Source organism: Motacilla alba, chromosome 5 (genome assembly GCF_015832195.1).
Source record: "Motacilla alba alba isolate MOTALB_02 chromosome 5, Motacilla_alba_V1.0_pri, whole genome shotgun sequence".
In the NCBI taxonomy this organism is placed as follows: Eukaryota; Metazoa; Chordata; class Aves; order Passeriformes; family Motacillidae; genus Motacilla; species Motacilla alba.
The window spans coordinates 15,779,537-15,792,902 of NC_052020.1; the positions used below are offsets into that span (position 1 = coordinate 15,779,537).

At 51.5% G+C, this 13,366-nt stretch overlaps 1 protein-coding gene across 2 annotated transcripts in view; it reads right to left on the bottom strand.

Annotated features, from left to right (window-relative positions):
• LSP1 (lymphocyte specific protein 1) overlaps window positions 1-13,285 on the bottom strand; it is a 48,904-nt gene extending 35,619 nt beyond the window's left edge. The window contains exon 1 of one of the 2 annotated variants that reach the window (XM_038139741.1): window positions 12,608-13,285. In XM_038139741.1, the coding sequence (XP_037995669.1) occupies window positions 12,608-12,687 (80 nt within the window). In that variant the 5' untranslated portion in view covers window positions 12,688-13,285. Of the gene's footprint in view, window positions 1-709; window positions 909-12,607 lie in introns of those variants that run through there. The other variant, XM_038139742.1, reaches the window with a different exon arrangement.
• Window positions 13,286-13,366: the final 81 nt, after the last annotated feature.

Below are 13,366 nucleotides of genomic sequence, written 5' to 3' on the forward strand. Positions count from 1 at the left end.
CAGGAAGGAGCACAGTGACCGCATGGCAGGGAATCTCAAAGCCGGCAGACAATGTAGCCGTCCTCCCGGGCTCAGCGCCGGCTGACGAACGGGAATGAGCCCAACTGAGCCATCCACCTCCCTGCCCCGGCAATTATACTCGGAGAGAAAGGTTCAAAGCACTATTGTGATCAATTAAATCGAAAAAAGAGCGGTGTCAGCTTGCAGCCCTGGGAGGATCCAGCCCTGCACTGATCTCTGAGTTAAAAACGCGCATCACAGCGTGCACAACGTACAGTTCCTGCGGGGAAAAAAGCAAAATCCTTTTTCTAGGCAGAAGCGTTCAGCACTCGGGAGACACAAAAAGCCACGTACTGAGACATCCCTTGCAGGGAGAGGGGAAAGCAGCGGCTCAGGTGAGTGTCACAGTACAGTTGCGCTCAGTTATTTCAGTTGGGAGCTCCTGGAAAAGCCATCAGTAAGTTCAAATCTGCTTTTCTCATACAGCGTTAGGGGAGGAGAGGGAGGGTTGTCTATTATCCTTCCTCCCAATGCATGGGATCTGCAGGAAAACCAGGGTAAGGACGGAACCCGGCCGATTTAAAGGGACGCGGAGACGGCGGGTGTGCAAGGCGCTGCCTTTCCCCCGCGGCGTGCCCCACCGCGCCCCTCGGGCGGGCACATCCCGCCGCAGCCGGGAGCCGCTCCCCGCGGGCAGGTGGGCGCTCACCTGATGAGGTTCTGCAGGCCCTGCTTGCTGGAGTTCCTCCTCAGGATCGCGCTGGTCATGGTGGCCGAGCCGCGGCGGGCAGGGTCCCGCTGCCGCCCCCTCCCCAGCGCCGCAGGCAGCCGCCCGGCACTGCGCGCTCCCGCGGCCCCCTCTCCGCCTTCAGGAAGTTCTGCAGCTGGTTTCCTTTTGTTTCTGCTCGCCCCCCCCCCCCCCCGCTCCACACCCCCGGCTTGTCTCCTCCACCTCTACCTCCTCCTCCTCCTCCCCCTCTGCCTCGTGGAAGTGTCACGGGAGAATCTCTGGGGGCGCAGCCGCCGGCGGGCCCCGCAGCACAAAGCCCGGCGCTCCCCGCTCCCCTGCCAGGGGGATTCTCTCCTGCCTTTAACTCTTCTCTCCCTCCTTCATCTTCTCCAGCCCCCTCCTCTCCCCCGCCCTTTTTTTTTTTCCCCTTCTGTTTTTTCCCACCTTTACCACTGTTTTTCTGATTACACAAAGCAACCAGGGAGCAGACATCAGGTTGGCAACTTGCACTCGACGAGGCTGTAAATCACTCCTGCTCCATTCACAGCAGAAGTCTTGCATGAAGGTCTCACCTCCAAACAGTCCCTGCACGCCCGAAGGTGAGCCAAGAGTCAGATTAACACGAAAGGGGCTTAGCACTGGGAAATGCCACACTACAGGAAAAGGTTCTCCTGGGATGGAGACAGCAACAAGATTTTGGGGAAAGCCACAGAGCTGCAGCCTCAGGCAGGCTACACTCTGCTTCTGCTCTCAAACATTGCCCCCTCACCGAGTCACCGAGTCACCCGTGCCTCAGTTTTCCCAGCCATCAAATTGGGCAAGAGGCAAAAAATTTGGCTAAATCTGGCTTGCCTCCATGAAACACTGATATTTCAGGAAATAAAAGAAGTGCATGAGTGTTTGATGAAGGACTAAGATTGTCACCTGCTAAAACAAAATGCCCATCTGCCACACATTCAGATGGTTGTTCTTCATGCTGCCTCCTCATGGGAATCGTCTTGGGAGGAAAAAACAGAAAGTGTTTCTCCCTAAACTGCATCTCCTGGTCCACGTGTGCTTTTTGGGCAAAAAGAGAACCGCTACCATGCCAAACCAACAGGTGCCTGGACTTGTACCTGGCAAGTTCCAGCCCTGCCTTATACTTGCACATTATGGTGCTCATGGCGTGGCCTGCCCATGTTCCCCAAGGTAAGTGGGAATATTCCTCTGGCTGTCTGCAAAGTAGGAGCAGCTATGATGGAACCACTCTGCTGAGACCCTCACCTTCCTTCTGCTTTCAGTCCCTCTCATCTCATTTACACATTTCCTTTCGATCTCTTCTGCAGAAATGTTTCTTGACTCCTGGTAAGCTGAAATGGGGAAGTTACCCATGAAATACACCAAGAAATCTCAATTTTAAAAAAAATGAAGTAACTGCCCTCCCTTCCACTGTCTCTTCATTTCAAAACAGCTTGGTTTTTTTCCCCTGCAGGTATTTACTAAGCATCACCTAAGCGATTATGAACAACAAAATCCACAAAGCGCAGACATTGATGCTGGCCTCACTCTGTGGGCTGCTCAGATGATATCACACTGCATATTTTTCTTTCTAAATTCAGTGAGAAGATGCAAAAGATCCACCACAAAAGATCTCTTGCTTAAAAAACAGCTTGTCCCAGCCCTGCAAGTGCTTGCAGGAGTAATTAGGTTTAAGCATGTGAGCATTCCTGTTGACTTCACCACAATTGGCCAGAGTTGAAATGAAGTGTGCACCTACAGGGTTTTTGTTTTGGAGAGAATTGGCCCAAACCTGCCACTGGCTCCCATGGTCCGAGCCAGGCAAGGAGGCAACTTGAAGGAGCTCTGGCAGGCAGAGACGTAGCTCAGCAGCCGTGGGCCAGCAGCAACTGAGGGCTGAATGAAATCACTGCAAGCATTCTTCATTCAGAATGAAGGCAGAGATGCCAGACGATCCTCAGGGAGCCGAGGAGGGGCAAGGAGGAATGCAGCCGCTGTCACCGGGAGAAGGCAGGAGCCTCCTGGAGGTAACAGCACACTGCTGCCCATGGGAGGAGAAAGTCTCTGTGTAAATGGGCAGAGGAAAAGCTGTTAATTCCCCCAGCAAGAGAGCCTTGGCTCCACACCGGGTTTGACTCCCGGAGGATGCCAGCATGAGCTCCTTGTCTTGAAAGCACTTGGCAGGCTTCCACCTCAGTTCCAGGACTGACTGCCTCTCAGAGTGCAGTCAACATGGGGCTTTCAATGAACAGGGCTGACAGAAACCATGCTTGGATGATGAAATGGAGGGCTGGGGAGAGGTCATGACATTAGCTCTTACTGGTCTAAGGTGCTAACATAATTTGGAAACACCAGAAGTGAGGCAGTGAGGAAGGGGGTCCCTTAACTGCAACAGGCACAGGCTGAGCCCTGTGTTGCTCCCACGGAGACAAATTCCTGGTACTGAGCTCTGCCTGGAAAAATCTTTTAAGGTGGCTGGGCCACTTGACCTCTGGAGAAGGCTTCCTGCCCTTCTCCTGGCTTTCATCTTTGAGAAAAATATTAAATATGACAAGAAAACTCATCCTTCCTCCAGCATCAGCGGGGTCCTGCAGGACCACAGGGAGAGCAGGGCAGGACCCACAGCTTGCAAGAAGGAGAATGGAGAGAGTCACTATCCCCATCTCTCTGGGGCAGGGAGCATTTAAACCCACTATGCAAAAGCACAAAGGGCACGCCCACAGAGAAGGAGCAGTGCAGGAGAAATCCCACACCACTGCCTTGGAGTGCAGAGGCACCTTGGGTCCCCTCTCCTGTCCTGCCCCTCACTGCCACGTGCATCAGTGTGAGTCATACCATGTGTCCAGGAGCAGTAAGGTCAGCATCAGTCCCACAGCTGCTTGGATCCTTTCACAGAAACAAACCCTCTGGTCCCACCAGGAAGTGGGTAGGAGTACAGTGGACACGGGAAGAAAAAAAAAAATTAATCCATCTGTTATTTTTTGGCACAGTTTAAGCCAGGAGAACCACCATAAATCTCTGCAGCAAAACACCACCCCAGTACAGGAACTGGAGCACCCGGGAGCACATTGTGTGGCACTGGAGTTCCCCCAAGCTCTTCCCAGCAGCAGGGAAGGCAGAGAAGGTGAAATGCAGTGAGAGAGAGTGGGTCTGCCTCCATCCCTGTGGGAAGGAGGGCTGAAGTCCCAGAGAGATAGGGCTGCACCAGTTCCCGTTAATTACACAATCATTCTGCTATGTAGCACTAGTTGCAAAATCAGTTGAAGGCTCACACATGGTCAAGGGGAAAAAAAAAAAAAAGAAACAAAAATACTCTAGTCCTGCTAAATACAGCTCAAGCATTTCTCTCCAATACTGCTGGGATGTCAACCACTGTCAGCAGCATAAGCCCCAAAGCGCAGTCACTGCAAGGGCCAGTCCTTTACAAGTGCCACCATCTGCCAGCATGGTTCCCAGAGGTCCATGCCTGCATGTCAGTGGTGGGATCCCACCCCAAGAAGATGCTCTCACAGGGACAGCCTCACATCTTCAGCAAGGACTAAGAACACTATCTCAGACCCTGTGCCTCCAGCAGCAGCCCCTAGGACAAAGGAATAGATGGGGGAAAGGTCTCTGGTTTTCCTTTTAAATGATGCATCTTTCCCTCTGCCATCCCACACCTCTCCCCCTATCCTGATATCCCAGCAGCCTCTCCTCACCAGGCACATGCATCCACCACTTTGAAACCAGCCTGGCAGGCATCAGCATTTGCCCAGCTCCTTCCCAGGAGCCCCAGCTCAGGGGAAAGGGCACCTCATTGGTACATCAGCTGCACGGATGGTGGGGTTTACACGTTGGCCTGTGGGGTAGGGTTTGCCCACCTCACCCTCACCCTGAACTCCCATTTAACTCAGTCCACCTTACTCTGCCAGCACTCACTTTCAGGCAGCCAAATACAGAGACCAAGACAGGCAAACAAGAGATAATCCTGAGGAGACAGCAGGACTAGCAGCCAAAAGCAGCACATTGTCTCCTTCCCCCCAGAACAGCTCTTTACAAGCACCAAAGTGTGCTGCCAGGAGGGCAGGGCGCCCCACCTCTGCAATTAGCTCGGGATGCAGGGCAAGGAGTCCAGTCCCAGTGCTGCTCCCCAGCAAGCCTTCCTCTGTCCTGGCATGAGTCAGGATGAGAGGATATGATATGAGAGGATATTCCCAAGGCAGTGCAAGACCCCATGGGTGTTCAGGGAGGGGAAGCTGTAGGCAGGAGCCAACGCTGTTTGCTCAGAGCTGTTGCCAGGCTGACGTGCTCAGAGGAGCACCATGAAAAACATGTATAATTGTGGGTCTAAACAGCCAACAAACACTGTGTCATACTAAGTCTGAAATATTTGGCATGGGATCGGTGATGACTTTCTTCCTCTGATATCCAAAGAGGCAGAAATGAGAGGGAATCAGAAGCTGGATCTAGAAGGAACATTCTTCTTCCTCTACCCCTCCACCACCTCTCACCCTCAGACAGAATGGAAAATGGACACTCCCTGGGGAACTTAAGGGGTACATCCATAAACCTAAAATCATTACATTCCATCGTGAAGTTTGCTTCATTTATCAGTGAGGGAGAAGATGCAAGTTTACAAGCCTTATAAGAGAAGATGCTTTTGCTCCAGGGGTGATACACACAAGGATGGATTTAAAAAACAGGGGAAGGAGAGAAGCATTACCAGGACAGCCCAGCACAGTTACAGGAGATCTGGGCTCCTGTTGCACCAAGGGCTGGGCAAACAGCAAGAGACCACCTAGGCCACTGCAGCGAGCCACCATCCAGGTTTCCCAGACCAGGGAAAGGCCAAGTGACTGAGCCAAGCCCTGGAGGAGTGCAGCTGGTCCAGCATGTCGAGCCAGCACCATTACTGATACTGTGCACTGCTATCTATATATTATGTTAAATCAACAAAGCCATTGGGAAAGAGACAGGAAGACAAAACAATGGCTGCAGATAAGACACTCCCATCCCACACAGGAGGGTCATTACAGGACAAGAGGAGAACTACTGGCCCCAAGGAGGCAGGCTTCATCTCTTAGGGATGCTTGTCTACCGCAAGGCCAAGAAGCAGGACAAAGGACTGCAGCCAGGATGGAGAAGATACAGGCAGCTGCTGCCAAGAGGCTGTCTTCCCCCAGCAGACACTGTAGGAAAAATCTGAAAAAGGCCTTTTTATAGCATCGCATTGCTTCGTCATGAGTCTCTGCTCACCAAGGTTTGGAAAGCTGCTGAATGAATTTGAATTTTGCATGTCTATTTAAAATAAATGGAGTGGTCTTTGCTTTGATTAGGTGGATTAGATGGACACTGAGCAGCTGAAGACACCTTCAGACATCTCTCAGGCTGGGTATAAGAGGTGCACCACCAGTAACAGAGGCACCACCTTCCTTCACCAGATGGCATCTGTGTGACACGTTCAAGCAGCGCCCAAAGCCATGCAGCACGATTTGTGGAGGGGGCTGTAGGTGAGTTCCACTGCACGAGTGCAGCCCTGTGTCAAGCCATGCTGCTCAGCTGACCACACAGCTTTCAAGAAGTAAAATACAGCTTCTGCCCAATATAAACTTATTAGCTCATCTGCAGCTGGCTCCAGGCTCTGATGCAGCACCGTGTTGTGCAACAGAAGCAGTTTTAGCAACCATTAATCTCCGCTTTATGCTGCCGGGCTGTCACTCCAGCTGGGGTCAGGGGAGACTAAATGGATAAGAAGGAACTCCTGAGCACCACTGAACAGTTCCTGCATCCCTCACTTCAAGGTGCTCCTTGTCTCAGGGAAAGGCATCTAATATCAGCTTGCCCATATCCATCCACACTTCCCTCACTAAGCTGGGCAAAAGACAGGAGCTGTTTTGGAAGGGCTCGCAAAAGCATCATCATGTATTCAGAAAGCTTGAAGACACACGGCTCCATCAAGGCAGAACAGTCATTAATGCTCCAAAGTGAGGCCCAAAAAAAGGCTAAGAGGAGCCTTTCTGCACAAAGGGCAGCTAATGCTGTATGCAGGATGATGGCAACTGGAATGCAGAAGCAGCAGAAGAGACAAATGCCACCCCCAGGAGGAGATCCCACCAGAGCAGGGGTGCGCAGCCTGTGTATCACAGTAGTCTGCCCTACAAGACAGCTCAGCTTGGGCACAGTGCTGTCAGCTCCTGGTATGGGAAGCTCTGTGACAACTGCAAGGAGGCACTTATTGCAAAAGGAAATTATTATTGTCATCAATTTTATTGGGAGAGAACTCTGCCCCTCCTAAATAGCTGGCAGCCGTGATTGTTTGGGGTCTGTCGATAATTCAGAGTTTGTCAATGCTAATGGTTCCAAAGCAAGCTTGCACTGGAAAGGAAACTGCTTCTGCAGCAGAAAAGCACAAGCATGCACAAGCACCGAAGAAGAGATCATATTTTCCAAGCTATCTGGCAAGGACTTGATAAAAGGCACTGCACAAACTGTCTAGTCAGCTGCAGCAAGCAACAGCTATCTAGAGCTGGGAGAGAGGCTTCCTTGGTAATGCAGAATGAATCCCTGACAAAAAAAAAAAATAAATCTGGTTTCAAAATGAGTGCATAAGCAAAAGAACCAAAGACCTCCAGCAGATGCAAACTGGCAGAGCTTTCTCTATGGCAGGCAGAGGGATGGTGCTGGGTGCTGACATACACTGGCAAAAGCAGTTGGGCCTACATGTCTGTGCAATAGCAAGAGAAATCCAAATGAACTGAGCTCCAGCGAATCTGAGTCTTGCACTTCTCAGATCAATTGCTTGCAGATTGCCCCAGGTTTTCAGACCACTGGATGGAAGTCACCAATTCAGCCAATAGAAGCCCACTGACTGCCATTCCCATTCATTAATAAACCCAGCTGGGTTTGCTCGAGCATCCTCCTCTTTATCCATGTATTTCTTGGACAGTTACCAGATGCACCAGGCTGCTGGGAACCACCACTGCTCATGTGAGACGGGCTGAACCCAAGCAGCTCCTGGGTTTGGAGGAGAAGGTGTTTGACACTCCCACGTACGACTGAGTATGGAGCTCTGCTGCCAGCCCCAGCAGCCCATCCCAGGAGGGACTTGCTTAAAGTAGCAAATAACAGAAGGTATTTTGCCCTGCCTTGCTGCCAGTTCTCCTGCAGGGGATGGGGGCTGCAGGAGTGGAGCCCCAGAAAGGCACTGGAGACCTGCCCGTGAGAAAGACAACTCTGAGTGCCGAAACCTGGGATTAAGACACTTCAAAGGCTGCCTCACACATCTGGTGTGTGTTAGGATGGATGCACTGGCAAGGAAAACATACATGGGCTCCAAGTGGGGCTGGTTAACCCACTCATGACTGAGCCTCTGTGGAACATGTGGACAGGCTGAGGACTGTGAGACACCTGGCCCAGCCTCAGGAGAGCTGGGCTCAAGTCTCACTAGTGGCATGTGCTTCCTAGCTGATTCTGGGAAATCAGGGAGTGATTCAGGTGCCTAAACACAGGTGTCAAGTGTAGGATGCCTTGGGTTACCCAAGACAGCTGCCAAGGCCTGGCAGATGTCACACAGGTCCAGTAGGAAACCACCTCTTCTGGGTACCAAACCCACAGTGGGCAAGTTCTACAGTCAGGGCATCCCTTCCCCTTCTGAACATCTCAACCTCAGCTGTCTGGCCTTGCAGTAGAGATAACCTGTCCTCAATCCCCGAGGCAGTAGCCACAGGCATAGCCACAGAACACCCACCATGGTGACACCCTGACCTTGGCAGTGCACCGTGTGTGTTCCTCTAGCACTGATCATACCAAATTCATGTCATGCAGGACAGCTGTTTTCCCAGAATGTGCAGCACCTCCTGGGACATATTTTTTGACCCACACCAGATGGCCATGATCCAGGATATGACCTGGGCAAAGAGGCCTGAGCCCCATGTGTCTTCCATTCATTGATGTACATCCCCAAGGCTTCTCCTCATGAAAGGCTTTAGAACAGAACCACACCATGAAGATCCATTTCCCGTGCATTTGGCTTCAAAGCATGCCAAAACATCACCTCAGTAATCCCAAAGACAGCCTGATCAGGAGTTTATTGGACTCATAAAGAGAAGAGGAACTGCAGCTACAGGAGGTCCAAGCTGCTGTGCAGGCTGGGGGAGCAGAGCCCTCCCTCAGCTGTTCCAGGTGAGCAGGCACCATCCCTCCCAGGCAGGTTTGCAAAGCTGGACTGTGCCAGGAGGGCAGCACGGTGAGGATGAAGTGAGAGTAGCAAATCCATGTGATGTTCCCTCTGAGCCCCTGAGCGCCACTGCAAGTTTGCAGTCAGTCAGAGCCAGATTATAGTCTCAGGAGCCTGGTGGTCATACCAGTGCCTCCTGGAGCCTGAGCAATAATTTTGTTTGGGTCAGGATTCCTACCCCCCTCAAAGAAAAAGCTGCTCCAAACAAAAACATGACACTGAGGAGGTCTCGGAGCACCTCGTGGCCAGGTGGACTGTCCAGATGTGAGTCAGTGTCCTGACAGAGGCAGCAGCCAGGCTGGATAAGTGCCTAGCTGGGAGCAAGCCCAGCTCTGAAGAGAGTACCAGGGCAGCAAGGAGTCAGCTCAGCCCCCAGGCAGACCCCACAGTTGGGCATGTGGGTCACAGGGGTGACAGATGCAACGGGGGATGCAGGCAGAGCATCAGTCAGGGCTGGATTAGCAAGGTCAGTGAAGGTCAGAGCAGAGGGGCCCAGGATCCCCAGGGCATAACAAGGTTAAGCACTTCCCTGCTGCACAGCCAGCCCTTCCAGTTATCACAGGGTTTTCAGATTTGGGGAAAAGCCCTAAACCCTCTGAAGTAAGTTCACCTTACAAAATCCAGGGGCAAAGGATTCCCACAAGCTTCAGAGCCAGACTTCACACCTAGAGTTTTTTAAAAGCCAGCCTTTCAGCCAGCAGAGAGTCTTCTGTGTTTTAGAAAGAAAAGTGCAATTCAAATGAAGGCTGCTGGGCAATCCCCTGCTTTAACACACACTCCTCCAAACCCATAGCTTTACATAGCAAAATAAGCCTGGAGGCAAGGCGAGGCAAGCCAGGCTTAATTTTTTTTTTCCTCAAGGAGAAAAGGACAGTGAAGGCACCTGATACCTCCTATAATTAGAGACAGTTCTTTATCCCTAATGCCACTGCCAGACCACCTATATCCAATTTGGAAACCAGAAGTATAACCCAGCTTCATTAAATAATCCATCTGGTCCTCCCCTGTTAATTTCCCTACTATTTTTCCACTTTAATGAGCCCAGCTGGGTCAAACTGTGACCAGTTACTCCTGAGCAGGGATTAGCCATCGCTCCATTCTACCCTCAAGGAATCTGGTGCACTGAGGGGTCCAAAAACTCTCCAAGTATCAGTTTTCCCAAACAACCTCCTTCCAACCATGGGTATACTTAGCAACAGCAGTCATTTCAGCAAAGACCCTTGAGACTCCTCTAAGGATCTGGAGAATTCAAGACAGCTGGGGATGGACGTGGCAAGGAGAAGCCTGGGGCTTGCTGGCACAGCAGAGCCTCTCCCCAGGCAGTGACCATACATGGGCTGCCTGCCCTACAGCTCATGGGGAAGGGAAGCCCCAGGAGGACAGAGACAGGGGAATTTGGGAAAAGCCAAATCCAGTCTGCCTCCCAGGTGCAGATATCCTGCAGAGCACAGCCCAAGGGACGTGCCCAGCCATGGGTGTAGAACTAAGGGCAGGAGTTACCTGAAGCCTCCAGAGCTTTACAGAGAGCTCTGAGTAACAGATCCTGTGCGTATGGGGCTCCCAACCTCTCCCCATCAAGGCAGGACCACCCAAGCAGCCACCTCTCCAGAGCTCCCCCCAGCTTCTCACTTATTTGGGAAGGCTCACGCCACAGCAGTTTCCCATACAGCAATTCCAGTTCATGGAAGAGAGCATAACACCAGTCTGGTTTAAGCAGAGTTACGCCAGCATCAGCAGGACTTTGCCAGCATGTCCCAATTTGTATGGGGAAACAGAGAAGGCTGTGTTCAAATTAACATTTTTAGGACATTTTCTAATGCATGCTCCCATATACACTGGGCACAGTTAAATAGACAAGGTTCATTGTCTACAGAAACACAGCACCAATATTTTTCTCCTGACATCTCCCACTGTGCATTACACCCAGGAGCCTTGGGATTTACTTTCCTGGCAGCTCCATCACCAGATTGGTTGCTCTGACATCCATCATGCTTTAGGCATGACCCATACATGGGTCAGCTTGAAAAGAGCTTTTTCATCAAGGAGAGGAGATCAGGAAGATAAGCTAGCCACAGAGTGAGAAAAGGTAGACCCAAATACCAAATAAACACTTCCTTCCTCCATTTTGGGAGTGGAAATCACCAGAGTCTAGCAAGCATTTAAACAGTACAAGGAAAAAAGCAAGAGAAGTTTAGAGGTGCACATGAAACTGTTACACAGATTGTAAGGGAAAGTAATTTTTCATCTTTTTGAAACAAAGAGGAAGTAATTTCTGCTCACTATTTTTGCCATCAATTTTCATATTTCATTAAGATTCTAAAACACAGCTCGAGAGGAAAGGATGTGCCACCCTGCTGTCAGTGTTCACACTCTTTTTAAACAAGGCTGTAAGGGTCTGCGTGCTACAGAACAGACTCTGCCAAACAGCCTTTTATTTAGCTGAAACTCCAGCAGGAAACAGAAAAAGGAACAAGCTGACCCAGCCCCACCAGCAGACCCCAGTGGTGGCCCTGCATGCACCAAAGTACCTGCACTCACTGCAGCAAGAGGGGAGCAGGAAGGTTTGCTTGCCTTGGGCCATGCACAGCACCTGCTCCTTGCTGCTGCAAGGTGAGCTGAGCCTGCAGCACAGGCACAGCCAGGCAGGAACAATGCTGGGAATCACATCGATCCCGGTACTGAGGGAACCCCTGTGCTCCCCCAGCAGCCAAGGCTTCCCCTTTGTTTCAGCAGCAAGTCATGTACAGAGCCTTCCAGCACCTTTTGAAGCTTCCAGTCAAATCTTCAGCCCAGGCTAATTGCTGTCAGGTGTCAGCCGAAGCACTTACTGCAACCACTGATGACAGGAGATGACACACCTTTCCCCTCTCATTGTCACTCAAGGGGTTTTTTTTCCCATCAACATTAGCTGTGCCAGCTCTCAGAAGCCTTGGGGAGAAATGCTAATGTGAGCTTTGAAGCTGGAGGTGAAAAATCAGGCAACCTCCTAAGCTCCCGGGATGCTCAGCCTGAAGCCAGTCCAAATCTGAGCATTTCTCGGTGGTGCACTTTGGCCAAGCTTATCTATCTGCAGATGTGGTCTCTGCTACTGATCTGTCTTCTTTTAGTCCTCATGGAAAGCTGTCTGTATTCAAGTGAAGAGACCCCAAATTTTGCAGTCTCTGCTGATAAAGCAATAAAGCAGAGCAGAGGCACGGGGAGATATATAATTTTACAGCAGCCAGCCTGAAGCATTGCCAGGTTAATTCGGCTGGAGACATAGGGGATGTAGCAAGAAATCAGATGTGCCCAGCAAGGAGAGAAGGCAGCTGATCTCCACATTAGAGAGGTCTTAGATATGGGGCTGATTTCAGCAGCAGAGCAGCTCCAGGTCATCAGATCTCTCACTTGAGCTTTCCTGCTTCTGGAGCTGGGGTTCCCACTCAATCAACCCCTTCCCAAGGGCTTTGAAGTTCAAAGGGGATGAGACCTTTAGGAAGTCTAAGTCCCATCCCAGCTGGAGAAGCTTGATGGAACAAAAGCCTGATGGAACATCTGACCTATTCCAGCCTCATGGGTCATCATTGTTCTGGCCGCACACCCTCCTTTCCCTCCATGCCCCCCCAGCTTCCCAGCTTCCCAGTATCCTGGGACTGGAAGGCAGCTGTGGTGTCCCCCAGCCTCACCTCTCATTCTCCTCAGGGGATTCATCTCCCACTTGGCTCACTCCTTCTGCACCCTCCTGGCACCCCTCCGAGTCTGACATCTTCTCCCCTGGTTGGCACAGCAGCCCCACAGACAGCTCCAGCACCAGGGTGCTGCCACTGTTTCGCTTTTCCTGTGCTCAGCAGAAGTGAGCTGTGCCGGAAACTTCACGGGCTGAGGGTTTGGGGGGATGGGACAGGGCAGAAGGAAGGTGAATTTGGGGGTTTGTTTTGTTCTCTTTTAAAAACCCTGAGACTGATTTAAGATTTTACTTGTCGGCAGCTATAAATTTGGAAGTCCTGGGCTAACCCAAAAGAAAAGTGGGCAGCATGGACATCCCCACCATGGCAGGGGAAGGAGTGACCCACTGTCCCCCCCAGCTCCCCATGCCACTCTGGTGACAACCATCATCTATAAACCACAGCACCCTACACTGTACCAGTCCCAGCGTGCTGCTGCAGGTGCTGCCAAGGTTCTCCTGACTTCACACCTCTCAAATCCCACTGGAGACAAAGGCTCTGCTTCTGCCCTGCAGATGCCACCCCTCTCCCCCCTTCTCAGCTCTTCCCCACAGCTTCCTGCTGATGCCATCATGGGCTGAGGTTCTGCAACACCTCCTGGGGCTTGGATTGTTGTCTCTTTGTCTCTTCACCACTGGGGAAGGGCATGAGCATCTGCAGCTTTGGACAGGGACCAACAGCAGAGAGATCCCCCATGTCCTCAGCACAGACCCTGCCAAA